Raw genomic sequence first — 15,350 nt, 5'->3', positions numbered from 1 at the left:
AAAAACTGAAATGTAACGCACATTCTTTAAAGCTCACTGACTTGAAGTGCACCGTTCAACAGCTTGTCATATATTTGGAGTTTGCAGTCACCACCTGCCACTTCGTAGAACACTGTTATCCTGTCCAGTAGTCCAGTCTACCCAAAGACATCTACATATTCAACTCAGTGCAGTCCCAGCCAGAGCACCAACGATGTTCCTCACAGAACCTGAAGAACAATCCAAAGTGTCTGTCAAACACCACCTCCAAACAGTTAAAGTTTTCTTGAGAACACAAGCTGCTAAATTGTCTCCACAGTTTAGCACTGAACACAGGACCTGAGAGGCAACTCAGTGGTTAAGAGCACTCGCTGGCTGCTCTCCCAGAGGCCCCAGGTCTGGTTCCAGCACCCATGTGGCAGCTCCCAGCTGTCTATAACTCCAGTTCCAGATCCAGCGCCCTCTTCTGCCATCCATGGACAACTGCATGCAAATGGCACAGATATACACGCATGTGAACATACCCATACACATTACTTTCAAAGTGTTCTACAGAGTTGTAATCAAATAGCCTAGTAGAACCTGGGGGTATAGCTCAGCAGCACCTCACTTCCCTTCATATGTGCAAGGCCTTGGGCTTGACTGTCAGCTCCACACAAACACACATACACAAATCAGTGTAGCATTAGCATAAATGCAGACACACAGAGCAGTGGACCACAGTAGGGAGCCTACTTTTTGCGCCAGCTGACTTTCATCAAAGGTGCTGCAGACACACCCTGAAGGACATTCAGGCCTTCTGGTCAGTGGTGCTGGGACATTGGATGTCCAGCTGCAGAAGACTGAAATGAACCCAGTCTCTCATTGGTTATAAAAATGAACTCAACATAATCAACAGAGGAAGGAGGTGACCTACAAAACTGGGAAAATATTTACAAATTACTCATCTGTAAAGGGGTTGATAGTGAAATGTATAAGGAATCAAAAGCTCTGGAAAAAAAAAACAATCATATTGAAAAATGAACAATAGCCCTAGCTGATGTTTCTTAAGATGCATAATAGGCATGGGGGGGGGGGTGTTCAACATTATTTGTCATCAGGAAAATGCAGATCAGAAACAATGAGATATCACCTCATTCCAGTAAGAGCAGTTATCAGAAAGACTGAAAACATCAAGTGCTTGTACGACTATTAAAAAAAAAAGGGAGCTTGGCATAGTGTGTGTGTGCGTGTGTGCGTGTGTGTGTGTGTGTGTGCGCGCGTGTGCGTGTGTGTTAGCATTGCTATGATAAAAAGCAGGATGGAGTTTCCTCAAAAAATGGAAAATAGATCTTCTGTATGGCCAAAGAACATTCCATATTTTCATGTTAATGGTGACAGTATTCAGAGTTACTAAAAAATACAAGAGCCAGACATGGGGCGTACATGCCTCTGATCCCAGGTCTTGAGGCAGAGGCAGGGGGATCATGAGTTTCATGCCTGCCTGTAAATGTAGTGAATTCAAACCTGGGATACATAATGCAAGCCCATCTCCAAACACACACACACAAAGACATGGAAACAGCCTAGTGCCCATCTCCCAGTTAGGGGAGACAGAAAATGCTACATAGCCACAGTGGATGCTCTTCAGCCATTAAAAAAAAAACAGATAAAACAGTTATTTGCAACAATATGCAGACTGCTTCATTTAGTGAGATAAGCCAGGCTCAGGAAGCTAAGAGCCACATGATCTCACTCACATATGGAATCTTTATACATATATATAATACTATATATATATATATATATAGTTTTGGTTTTTTTTTTTAATTTCATGTGCATTAGTGTTTTGCCTACATTATGTCTGTAAGGATGTTGGATCCTCCGGAACTGATGTTACAGACAGCTGTGAGCTGCCCTGTGGAAAAGCCCCCAGTGCTCTTAACTGGTGGGGCCTTTTCTCCAGCCCCCACATACGGAATCTTAAAAACTTGATCTTAGGGCTGGAGAGAAGGCTTAGCAGTTAAGGACACTGGCTGCTCTTGCAGAGGACCCAAGATCAGTTTCCAACCCCCACACGGCAGCTCACAACCACATGTATGTAACTGCAGTCCTGAGGGATCCAAAACCCTCTTCTGGCCTCCATGGGCACCGGGCAGGCATATGGTACAGAGACATACTTGGAGGCAAAACACCCATGTACGTAAAGTAAAAGAAAATGAAAAAAGTTGACCTCACAGAAGTTGTAAGCAGAGTAGTGGTAACCAGGGGCTGGAGAGGGTAGTGATGTGTGTGTGTGTGTGTGTGTGTGTGTGTGTGTGTGTGTGTGTGTAATTGGTCAGTGCTGCTAGGTTACAGTCAGCCAGAAACAAGTTCTGGTGTGCTGTGGCAAAGCTGACTACTGCCAGCAACGGTGTGCACTACACCTGCAAAACACAGCAGAAGAGATAGTGAAAGTTTTCACCACAGTGAAAAATGTTTAAAGAAATAGGTCTGTTTGGCCTAATTTGGTATCACATGAGACACCATAAATATGCACAATTTTTATGTTTTGTCTGTCAGCTGAAATAAGTGGTTTCTGTGAGTGTACGGAGATCACCATAGTTCAATTCTAGAATATTTTCATCTCTCCCCCCAGAAAAAATCCTGTGCATATTCTCATCACTTCCCACGCCACTTCCCATCACTTCCTGCTCCACTCCCTTGGTCATCTTCCCAGAATAGGAGGTGCAGACAGGAACCATCTTGACCTGGTAACTAGTGCCCTCTTTTCTGGCCCGGCTACACCTTGCTGCACTACCTTGCCTTGCCCTCTTTCCTCTCCCAGGCATGCACAGAATCCAGGTTCACTGGGAGAAAGCTTCAGGTCTTAGAAGTTAGGCAACACACAGCATGTTTGACCTTGCAGGGCCCAGGACTCCAGACTTTGTCTTGATTACAAAGAAAGCATGCCATTCACTCAGCCTCCACCCTAGAGAGAAAGCCCTCAGCGTGAGGATGCAAGGGTCTAAGGGACCTGGGGACCTGGGGACCTGCTCTTGTCTCTGAGCAGATTGGCAGGAGCTGATTTGTATCTTGCGTTGTGTAATTAGCAGAGGGAAAAGAGAACACTGAGAGAGAATGACCTCCAGATATATTGCACAAGACTCATGCAGGTCTCTCTGCAAGATCTGTCGATACTTGCTAGAATAGGATTAGAAAGGGCGAAATAGAAGGCAAGCCAAGGACTTACTTAGTTCCTACTGGAACTTGGCCCTTGGTGAAGTAGTCGTAAGACCCTTGGGAAGTCATGCCAGGCCTTTCCAGGGTGCACAGACATGAGCTGGCATGTGCGAAGCACCCTCCTAAGCCTGTTTTCCAGGTGCAATCTCCTGTTGGGACTGCCTGCTCTCAGGTTGGATCCATAGTCCATCCTTATGTTCTTTAATGTATGTGAGTGTTTTACATGCATGTGTTTATGTACAGCACGTATGTGTCTGGTGCTTATGGAGGTCAGGACAAGGAATTGGACCCCCTGGAACTGAAGCTACCAATGGCTGCGAGCCATCATGTAGACTCTGCAAGAACAAGTGCTCTTTCTTAATCACTGAGCTGCCTCTCCATCCCCTCTAGAGTCCTTTCTTCCTTGAACCCTTCTTGTGGTAAATTGGAATGTGGCTTGAGCTGAAGGTCCATTTTAGGACTTTGCTTTTGAAAAATTTTACATAATCTCTATGGTATGTTTATAGTGCTGAGGATAGAACCCAGGGCCTTGAACATACTAGACAACAACATTTCTGTCCATGAGCTAGACTCTCAGCCAGGGTAGTGCAATTTCATTTCTGCTACGTAGCCAAGGAGACTGATCATACCGAACCAAAATAGATTGAAAGAGTTGTGCATAGGGCTGGAGAGAAAACTCAGGGTTCAGGTGCATACTGTTCTTGCAGAGCGGACTGGGTAGATCAGTCCTCAGAATACTCTTCTGGCCTCAGTGGGCTCTGCACACGCTTCCAAAACACATACATACACATAATAAAAATATTTTCAAAGTCATGCGTCACCCCACTGAATGGCCTGCACAAAGGTCCCAGTGTGAGGGAGAGCATGAACGTGCTCCTCTAGACTTCATCTTTCAGCAGTGGAGGTCAGTACTTGTGTAATATCTCCGTCACATAACCCTGACAAAATCCATAATAGGTACAACTTAACTAGAGGGATCTCTGTTATGCCAAGAGCCCTAATGATTTTGGACTTGCAGTGCTTGTGTTGAAACAATGAATGAGCTGGGCTTGGTGGCACACGCCTTTAATCCCAGCACTTGGGAGGGAAGTGGAGACAGGAGGATCATCTGTGAGATTGAGGCCAGCCTGGTCTACATAGCAAGTTCCAGGAAAACTACACAGAAAGACCTTGTCTCAAAGAAAAGGAAAAGAGACAGCCACGGATAGGAGAATGTCTGTCATACAGTGACTGAGGGTAGCAGGTACAGAATGTGGGGACCAGGTAGTCCAACATAAACAGGTGTATGGTGAACAGATGAGGCAGGAATGCCATATATTACGGCACTCAGATGTCTGTGAGCCACCATGTTTGTGCTAGGAACCAAACTCAGGTCCTCTACAAGACCAAAAAGTGCTCTTAACTGCTGGGGTTTCTTTCCTGCCACGTCCATACATGTGTACGTGTACGTGTGTGTGTGTGTGTGTGTGTGTGTGTGTGTGTGTGTGTGTGTGTGTGTGTGTGTGTGTACACGTACATTTTTAATGACAGCATGTACTTCTGGATTTCTTAGAGACTTCATGTTCTTCAGAAGGTCAGAACAGATGTATACAGTGAGGAGGTGTCTGACATTCTGGTTACAGTAACTCCCTGTGGGTACAGGAAAACCTGCACGCCTTGATCTACCCAATGTGATTCTTAAGTGTAAGGTCTCATGGAAATGAAAAGCATGGATGTAACTATAGTGCAAGAGAATGTTACATGAGGAACCAATTCTGCTTTTCTGATAACTCACAAATCCCCCTCTCTTTCCATTGTCACTACTCTCATATCTGCAGTTCTCAAGACTGTCTCAATAATATGGATTAATTTTTTTATTGTTGTTTTGAAAATTTAAATTATGGGTATGTGTGCATGCGCCTAAGAACGTTGCCTGCTGAGGCCAGAAATGAGCATCAGATCTCCTGAAGATGAAGTTAGGCAGTTGTGAGCTGCCCAGCATGGGTGCTGGGAACTGAACTCAGGTCCTCTGTGTCCTTAACCAGTGAGTCATCTTCTCAGCTCCTGGTTGAAGTTTCTAATGTGGAAAGCATTGACTGGCCTCCACCTGTAGTTGATACTGCCAAGCCATTGCCTTGGAAGAATCCTTTCTGGGATCTCAAACCCCTCAGGTTTCCCCTGCCAAAGGCTCTCAGAGGGCTATGTCTACACAGAGAATCCATTTGGCTTCCTTGAACCCCGTCCTCCATTTTCTGAAGTGCTCCTTCCCATCAACTCAAGCACACAGTCTCTATACACACTCCTTTAACAATAAAGCCTGAATTTCCTGCTGGGGTGAGCCAGTTGCTTCCGAGGGAGCCCTCCAGCCAGATCTGCCTTCAAGCATCACCTTCCCTGTATTCCTGGCTCAGTCCAGGTCACACAGTACCCAGCAGATTGGCTCTAGGCTTTCCCAGCCACTGATGTAAACGCAGCCTTCCTTCTGTGTTCTGCCTTCCCATTGTTGGCACCATTGCCTTCCCTGGGTTTTTTGTTGTTCGTGTTGTTTGTTTGTTTTAGTTTGGTTTGGTTTTTCAAGATAGGGTTTTTTTATGTAGCCTTGGCTGTCCTGGACTCACTTTATAGACCAGGCTGGCCTCGAACTCCCAGAGATCTGCCTGCCTCTGCTTCCCAGGTGCTGGGATTAAAGGCATTTGCCACCGGAACACTAATAAGGTCCCAGGCTGCAGAGGTGTCTTAACAGTTAAGAGCCCTTGTTCTTGCAGAGGACCGGGTTAGATTCCCAACAAGCACCCACATGGCAGCTTACAGCTCTCTGTGCCGCTAGCTCCAGAAAATCCAGCACCCTCATCCAGCCTCTGTGGGCACCAGGCACACAGACAGTAAACAGACATACATGTCTGCAGGCCAAACACTGAGAGCATAAATGTAAAATAAAAAGAAATAGTTTTTCAAGGAAATTAATAAGATCGCTTACTGTTTTAGCAGCATTTCTGGAGGAGGGGAGATAAATGGTCTGAGTTCAATCCATCGTGTAATTAGAAGTTTCCCTGGTTGGTATGAAGACAACAGTATGCTCCTGGAGGAGATGTCCTCTGTTGTACTGACTCAGTGGCAGCCACAAGCTAGAGCACAGGACAGGCTGAAGGCCTGGGGTTTCCTGCATCTCTTGACAGTATCCTTTTTTTTAATTTTTTTTAATGCAGGTAAAATACTGAGGGAGCCAATACTGGGGTGACCCAAAGGACAGGGGCCTCCTGGGATACAGGAAGCCCACCCTCAGCTAGGTACTGGCTCCTCCTTTTTTGTGACTCTTTCCCTTTGCTCACATCACCATCTGTTTCTTCTTTCCAGGATGATGAGAGCCTGAAGCACCTGACACATGAGGAAAAGGACGTCATTCTATTCTTTGAAGAGACTCTCGATTCCCTGGAATATGACTTTGACGAGCCAGCCCTCTGTGACAGTGGCATTCACTGCCACTCTCCACAGTCTCTGGAAGAGAGCCCTTCCAGTCACTCTGAGCCTGAAGATGTCATCGATTTAGTGCAGCCAGGACCTGCGTCTGGAGAAGCTGAGAGCCTTCCTGATGTGTCTCAAGTAACAGGTGAGCAGTAGCGCCCAGGTCCCCACACCTTTGACTTGGGTTGATGCTGTGCTCAGGCACATCCACGCTTCCTGCTCTGTGTACCTGTGCTCACTGTACAGATGCTCCAGCTTTCCAGCTTCTGGAAGGGAGAGTCACCGCTTGGTGGTCCTCCAGCCAGGGAACTCCAAAAGACAGAACAAAGAAGCCAGGCATGGCGGCGCACACCTTGATCCCGGCACTCAGAGAGGCAGAGGCAGGCCGGTCCCTGTGAGCTTGACGCCAGCCTGGTCTACAGTGAGGGTCCAGGACAGCTGAGGCTACACAGAGAAACCCGTCTTAGGGAAAAAAGAGAAAAAAGTAAAAGGACGGAATGAAGAAGACAGAAGACCAACTGGCAGGGGAAAAAAATGAGAGAAAAAAAAGACCAAATGAGAATACGTTTGGGGGGGGGGGGTAGGTATGAGGGAGCACTTGATTTGCTGCAAAACACTGCCATTTCTAACATACCGCTCTCTGAGGCAGTCCCGGAAAAGGCAGAGAAAGTAGGGTAGGTACTGGGCAGCATCAGAGAGATGTGCTTATGCCCACTCAATCATGGGGCAGAACAGGAAGGAAACGGTCAGGGAAAATGTTCTTATAGCTTTTATTTACTGGTGGGAAATGTTATTAAAGACAAATGAAGGGGGTGCATAGGACTAGACAGGAGAAGAAAGGAGAGAAAATACTGTGTTCCACAGTGTTTGTCATGAGCTGTTGGGGGGTGTCTTTCTTCTCTCTGTGCCTCCCCGGCTGCCCTGGACCTTGCTGGGGAGCCCAGCCTGGCCTCCAGCCCTCAGCCCTCTTGTCTCTGCCTCCCAAGTGCTGGGATTAGTGTATGCCGCCATTCTTAGGGTATGTATGTTTTCTTTTTGAAGCAAACTTCGCATTACTCAGAACCTGACATCCTGCAGTCATGGATTCCATATAAAAAGAGAGCATGGTTTGCAGCCAACCCCTGAGAGACAGAGAGAGAGAGAGGCTGAATTTTTGAATTTTTTATCACACTTCTACTTTGAAGCATAGTTTCTAAAGTTAAAGCTGATCATTTAAAAAGATTAGATCACATAATCACACCAAAGAAAATGGGTTTGGAAAACTCAGCACTTGGGCCCAGCAATTCTCTAACCTACCATTTTCATTGCTTTTTGTTTGCCTGTTTTTTTGAGACAAGATACCTTTATGTATCATTGCTGTCCTGGAACTCACTGTGTAGACCAGGCTGGCCTTGAACTCACAGAGATCCACCTTCCTTTACTTCCTGAGTGCTGGGATTCAAGGCGGCACCCCCATCCTCCACTCAGTGTCTCCATCACAAAGACGCCTGATGAGAGGGGCATTGCTCGCCTCCTGTCACATGCCCCCAAGGTGATGGAACCTCAGAAACATACCTTTCCAGGCTGCTTCCTAACTGGCTGTTCCACCTCCAGATCGTCACCACCCTGTCAGGAGTCTCTGGTTCTCCGAATATGGCCCTGAGAAAAATCAGACTGCCTTTTGTCTAGTCCATGCGGCCGGACCAGCATTTTGATTAGGCATTGTAGAGGTCAGCAGTGTGTCCCACTGTGGCTCTCTGGAGTCCTGGGGACAGGGACACCGCGCATCTACTTTCCCCGGGGCAAAAACTTACAAGGTCTCTCTTCTCCTTTCAGGGGCCCCATCTGTTACAAAACAGGACACTCCTGTTCTGGAAGGCGGGAAACAAGCCGCCGAGGATTCCCTGCAAGTACCAGACTCCAGGGATCCCGAGGTGTTTCCGCTGCCGCCCTCCCTGCCTGTCACTGTGCCCTCTGCCCCACGAAAGGAGCTGATGTCCCCCTCTCCTCCAGCAGAGCACCCCAAACTGCCCCGCTCCGTGCCCACTCCTCTGGTAATTGCTCAGAAAATTTCTGAGAAGTTGGCGGGAAATGAAGCCCTCTCCCCCACGTCCCCTTCGAAGGAGGGCAAGCCTGGAGAATGGAGGACACCGGCTTCTATAGCCTCTCGAAACGGGGACCATCTCGGCGTGTGGCACCGACACGCGGCCCAGCCGGCGCCCAAGGTCCACCGCTTCCCCAGCAACATCAGCGTGACCAACAGCGCGGGCAAGGACTTCAACAAGACCATCTCCAAGGCGGCCGTCAACGTGCAGGAGCGCAAGGCCCAGGTCCTGGCCAACATCAACGGCATGTCCTTCATCTCTGCGGGCGACACGTCGGCGGAAGAGCGGGGGCAGAAGGCGGAGGAGCAGAGGGACGGCCCTGCGGACGGGGCGCGAGCCCCGGGCAAGGTGGGCATGGCCGGCGAGCCCGGGGTGCCGCGTGCGGGAGGCCCGGCCAGGGCGCAGCAGTCCCGGGCAGTGCAGACGGAGCAGCCGCCGGCGCTGGCCAACGGCTTCCAGAGCGTGCACGAGGCCCTGCGCAGCGAGCCCAGTGCCTTCGCTCCCACCAGCAAGACCATCACCTTCCGGCCAGACCCCGCGGTGGCCGGCAAGCTGGCACGCCAGAACGCCAGCCGCAGCCTGTACGAGCCGCGCCCGGACGGCAACCAGGACGCCCGCAGGCGCACGGGCTCGCTCCCCCGCGCCGTGGGCTTCCGGCCGCAAGGCATCACGGTACAGTTCTCCGGCCGGGGCTCCAGCGAGGAAGCCCGGCGCGAGGCCCTGCGCAAGCTCGGGCTGCTGAAGGAGAACTTGTGAGGGTCACCGGTGGGACCGATCGGCTATGTCCACACGGGGTTGTCCCGTTCTGTAAGCGGAGGAGCCGGCTGGCACGAAGTGCTCCGCTTTTGGGGGAAGAAGACTCTGCTCCAACCTCTGTGCCCAATGCAGTGTGGAGTCAGAGGCCAGCAGGGCAAGGACCAGCCCCTCTCCCCCAGCTGTCCTCTTCCATTCCTGCGGTCCCGGAATAACGTTAGGGCCCGTGGGCTTCCGTGACTGCACATGTCCTGTGACTTAACCTTGGCTTGACTTGGTTCAGAATCTCTGATCTGGCCTTTCATCCCACGTGCAGGACTGGAAAGCCAGTGTAGCTCTCCAATGCTCAGGATTCCCTCACTTCGAGAATAAAAAGAGAGAGAGATGCTCGCTAAGTTTTCACAGTGTCGTCATACGCTTTGAGCTCTAGTTGTGTTTGTTCCTCAAGGGTGGGAGATGGTACCTTGCCGGTAGAGCTGGGTTTGTTTCTTGACGTTATTGTTTGCCCCATTTTCTTAACTGAAAATCTAAATTATTTTAGATTAAAAATAGAGTAAGACTTACCGTAATTTTGGATTGTGAGCGTGAACGATGAGGTGGAGTTTGGAGAAGGGAGCCTCATTTGCCTCTAAAATCTGCTCCTGGGGTGTGTGTATGCGTCTGTCGTGTAAATATATGTGTCTGTGCTAACATGCATGAGTATCGTGTCTGTGTATGCACATTCGTTAGCACTTGGAGTATCTACTTCAGACACCATTATCTAACTGAAGGATGTGAGCACTTTTCTCTCACAGACACCCCACCACTGTGATGTCACGCTAATTAATCCTTCCTATTATGGAAGTCGGCTCAGGACACACGAGCCCCTAGTACGTGTTTCTCAACAGTATGCTCTGTTCCCAATTAAAGTGAGATTTCCTGACTTCAAATAAGCAAGATAATTCTGGTTTTGGTTTTTGTTTTGTTTTGTTTTTAGAAGAACTAAAATCTTTGTCACCTCACCGGTTTTGTGTTGCAAGGTAGCTAGTCGACAGAAGGAGACAATCTGATTGGTTGTGTTCCGTGAGCAATGCCTCAGGTTGACTTGAAGGAGAAAACTGTGAACTCAGTTGTGCAGCATGAAGTTTCCTTTTCTTCCCCAGACTTTGTCTTACAGAGCTGTGGCCACAGTGTTATTATCAAAACCATTGAAGGCTGAAGTCTCAAACTTGGAAAAATAGATAGGAAGGGCTGGCCTGAGAGCCACACCCTTCTGCCTCTGGGTCCTCGGCAGCGCCCTAACGGAGCCCATTTCTGTTCCGGTTGAGTATTACTTGGACTGAGCGGTCGAAGGACATTTTCACGCTCCTCCGCTCAGCCAGTGAGTTACATACAATGAATGATTAGGCTCCGTTTCTTCGGAATTGTGGTCTAGCAACTCCGCCAGCTCTTGTTCTCCTGAAGTCATCTGGAACGGTTTTTTCATCTTAATTTAAAATGGGGGCTTTAAACTTTTAAAAATACTTTTAATTTTGCTCATACTTACGATTGATTTGCTGAAAGGAGCCAGGAGGTTGGAGGTCCCTTTTTGAGAAAGTAAGATGCCAATGCACAGTGTTTAATAATTGAAGGTCTCAATACAACTGTTACAAAAACCCTTTGTAGACAATTCTTTCTTTTTATTTCTTCTGTGATTTTATTGTGAGTAGAATGAGTTTGACTGAATATTAATATATTCTCACGATGACATTTTGAAAAACACATTTTTATCTTAACATCTTAACCTTTATTATTATATTACATTATATTATTACATTGCATCATTACATTATGTACAATATTATTTCCTTTTAAAGGGTTATATCTTTTTCTCCTATTTATTCATATTTTCTCTCCATTTAATCCATAATTATATCGACTGTACTTTAGTTGTTAATTATGTCCAAAGCCCTAATGAGTAAAGGCCAAATTTTGTGGATGATGAGGAACCTGCCTTGTGTCTGGTCTGCTGAAAAGCACTGGTTTCCTTACTGTAGTTACGTGATGTGACATTCTTAAATGATGTCTAGTTCCCAGTATTGAAGGATCATATTTCAAAGCAGGATTGTAATGAAAAGGAAAGGCGGATTCAGAGTTCCCAGTTTCTCTTCACTCGGCATTTATCTCTCCATTTTTAGGAAACTCTATCATACTATGGAAAAGTCAGAAAAACAAAACAATTTCTGTTGCTCTTAGGAACCTTCCTTCATACAGATGTCTCAGCTAGAGCCTTCCATGCCACAGCCCTCCCTCCCTAGCTTCCCTGGAGGGGAAGCATCTGCCTCAGTTCCCGTCTCCTCTCTACCAGATCTACCTAGTGTACGTGCTCATCCTCACAAAACAGGCAGAAGCTTTGATCTTTGCTCTCTTCCTCACTGCAAGGGAAACGCCACACAACAGGATGCTGCCACAGCAATGCTGAGGTCTCTGCCAAACACGGGGACTGAGCATGGATCCCTCAGCCATCAGAGGAGACAAAACAGGCAGGGCTACAGGAACAGACTTCTGACTGGAGGACTCTGCACACGCTGCTAGTGGGGAGCACGGTGGGACCACAGGGGAGATAGCTTTCATGATGAGCTCAGTGGAGTTAATCAGCAAGGCATATGGAACTCTAGTGTAAGGTCAAAGCAAACAAGTGCATTCTTTCCACATCCCCAGGGCTTTGACTCTGCGGATCTGACCTTTCCCAGGATTCAGTGGGGGCTTTTTTTTTTTTTTTTTTTTTTTTTTAATGCAGGTGATATCAGCTCTCTAACATGTATTAAAGAGGAAGAAAGAAAAGATAAATATGACAATTTACTCTTATCAAAAAATGTGTCTGCTCCACAGCTGTTTTTCTAGCCATGATACCTGTACAATGAAGGCATTGTTTCTCCCTGGCTACTTTCTCGATGTGACCTGGCAAGATTAATAAACTTATTTTTGCCCTAAAAAAACGCTCCCTGTGTTCTCAAGCTTCTGTCATCCAATAGTGGGGCTGTCTGGATGAGCAATAGCCTTGTTTCTCTGGGTCCCTTGTTCTTGCCCTGGTCTCCAGCCAAGGCTGCTGGATGGAAGGAGGAAGGGGAGGAGCCTGAATGTTCACCTGGAGAGGTTTCTGTTCTAGCTGAAGTGACAAGTCACCAAACAGGTTTTGTGTCTTCACAACAAGGCTTTCTCCCCCTGCCTTTAAAGTATGGGGACACATCCCATATCCTTTTCTAATCTACTAGTTGGACAAGCCCTGCTTTCAAGTACCTGAGAGAAGCCAGAGCTGTAAGCCTCTGTCCTGGGAACGGCGCAGCTCTTTGTGACTGAGTGTGAAATGGAGCCCCAGTCAGCATTTCAGTTCAGCCTCTGGCCTCCCACTCACCCCGTCCTGTCCTCGGCAGGTTCACCTGCCTTGTCTGGGCCTCAAGCTCTGGGGGTGGGGGAAGGAAGCAGCGCTGGGGACCCTGCCTCTGCTGGAGATGCCTAGAGCCATCACAGACTTCTCAGCGCACAAGGAATTAGGCTTCGTGGATGACGTGCTCTCAAAGGTACCCGGATTGAGAAAGATACAGCAAAAGTGCCCTTCAAAGTCCATGGGGACGGGTGCAGCGCTGTCTTAGCCCTGTGTGGGAGGTAGAGGCAGGCGGGTGAGTTCAAGGCCATTCTCAGCTAGTTTGTGGTCATCCTGAACTTTATGAGACCTCAGAAATGCCAGTCACCCCACTGACAGCAGGCTCTACACTCCTGGTGATTTCCAGGGGGTGAGGGGACAGCCACAACAGCTCCCAGGAACAGAAACTTTCTTTTGATCTTCCTCTGTGTCCTCTGAACTGCATGAACGTTCTGTTGTGCAACTATTAGAGGAGCACCATGAGATTTGCTGAAATGTCAGTGTGACCCACCAGGTATTCTCTAGCTGGGAGGAAGAGCTGCTCCCGTGTCATGTGTCTGGAAATTTCCTTTCAGGTCCCTGAGTGTTCGTGTCCTAGGTCTTCAATCAGACTCCACTGCTGTAGGGTGTCCTGGGATCTAGAGCAAGGCGGGTTAGAAGGGCTCTTCATGTATGCCTAATGTAGGTTCTCGATCCCAAGCCTACCTTAAAATCCTTAGAGCCCTCTATTTCCCCATTGGGGCCATACTTCTGAGCTTCTGGAGCATTTGGAAGGGGAACAAGCTATAGACAAGCCACTCTTAAGGTTTGGAGTTCCAGTTCTTCACTGTCAGCTGTGGAGGCAGGCTGTAACCTTCCCACTGAAGTCATGGGTGAGAATTCACAGTTGGAAGCTGAACCTAATGGAACCTAGTCACACAAATAGGTCACACTTCATAAACTCTAACTTCAGTGTGTGTGTGTGTGTGTGTGTGTGTGTGTGTGTGTGTGTGTGTGTGAAGGAAAGCTGCCTAGGGTACTAGCCAAAATTCTGGACATACTTTCAAAGGGTGAGGCTGAATGAACATGGGAGTTGGCTTGTGAGCCTGAGTGCGTGCGCACAAGCATCAGCGTGGATGTGCTCTCTCTCCTAGGGTGACCAGGCTGACTTCAGCCCTTGGCACTGCTGATTGTGCTCATTAGGGGAGTATATTGGCCTTGAGTGTTGCAACACACAGCTAGAGGTCTGACCTTGTACTAATGATGCCTTTGGGTCTCTGTAGCCTTTGGGAAATGACATAAGCCCTGGAACACCTAAAATCAGGTTGCTTGAGGTTGCTGTGACAGCAACTTACAAAGAGCTCTTCAGCGTCCATCTCATTCTATTGCCAACAGTTTCCTGATCCATGAAACTAGGTAGACTTTACCCTCCTCCTCCTCTTCTTGTTCTCTTGGTGTGTGAGCATTAGAGTTTGGGGAAGATGGCCTCTGCCTTGTGAGGCAGAATGAAGAAGGCCTTATGGAGCCTAAGATGACGTATTAATAATTTAAAGTGCCTTCTACCTGTCTCTTGCCTTATAAACTTAGCTATATTTTTTTACGTTTACATTAATATCAACTTCTAAAGCTTTTTGTAAGGTTATTTTTAAAGATATCACTTACGCTCGCTCTTCTATGAGCCTCTACCCTATGCCCTTGAGACAGGGTCTCTCACTGAACTTTGGAATTTACTGTTTCTCAGCAAGCCTCCCCCCACCCCCATCCCTCTGTCTCCTCCCACGACACCTACAGTCACATGTGACCATGTTTGACTTTTTATGTGTGTTCTGGGGTTCTGATCTCAGAGTAGCAAGTGCTCTCTCTCCAGCAAGCCACCATTGCCCACCTGCAGTCTCTGTCTCTGTCTCTCACTCGCTGCTGCTGCTGCTGCTGCTGCTACTGCTGTTCTGAGAAAGGGTCTCACCATACAACACAGGATGTCCTCAAACTCTCACTCTTCCGCCCTGAGCCTCCATCATGCTTGGATTACAGGCGTGTGCCACCATGCCTGAATTCTCAGTTCACCCTAAAAGAATAGAACTAAGCTGTGTGGTGTCAAACAGTTGAGACAGGGGCTCACTATGTAGCCTAGGCTGACCTCACATTCCTGATCCCCCTGCCTCAGTCTCTGCAGTAACTTGGGTTATGAGGATTCGTTGTCAGGCCCTACTTAAAACTTGTTTTCTTAATCTCTAAAGGTCTCGAGGTAAACCAGTAGGTACCATATTGGACTGAGTTCCTTTATCCAACCAAGGCTTGTATCTCTTCCACAGGGTGGGCACTGAGCAGTGATAAAGTCCTTTATTTTTGCAGGGTGACTACCTGCCCAAGGGAGGGTGTGTGTGTATGGACCACTCACAGAAAGACTCCCCCCTGTTAGGTCCTCCTGGGACCACTGTTTCCACTGCCCTGGCCCTCGGGCTACAGATGCCTCACCTCCCACACCTCCGTTGATGCTGCTCAAGCCAGGCCAGGACTACTGCCTGCTCACC

At 48.1% G+C, this 15,350-nt stretch overlaps 1 protein-coding gene across 3 annotated transcripts in view; it reads left to right on the top strand.

Moving 5' to 3' along the window:
* The window catches only part of Proser2 (proline and serine rich 2), a 33,193-nt gene extending 23,166 nt beyond the window's left edge, over positions 1-10,027 (top strand). For all 3 annotated transcript variants that reach the window (XM_055593905.1, XM_055593904.1, XM_055593907.1), the window contains 2 exons: positions 6,514-6,766; positions 8,437-10,027. In XM_055593905.1, coding sequence (XP_055449880.1) covers positions 6,514-6,766; positions 8,437-9,461 — 1,278 coding nt within the window. In that variant the 3' untranslated portion in view covers positions 9,462-10,027. The remainder of the gene's footprint in view (positions 1-6,513; positions 6,767-8,436) is intronic.
* The last annotated feature ends 5,323 nt before the right edge of the window (positions 10,028-15,350 follow it).

The sequence above is a fragment of the Psammomys obesus genome, unplaced genomic scaffold, assembly GCF_907164565.1.
Source record: "Psammomys obesus unplaced genomic scaffold, mPsaObe1.curated_primary_1811, whole genome shotgun sequence".
NCBI lineage: Eukaryota > Metazoa > Chordata > Mammalia > Rodentia > Muridae > Psammomys > Psammomys obesus.
The sequence above is the reverse complement of the archived record's forward strand: the minus strand, read 5'-3'. Positions and strand labels throughout refer to the sequence as shown.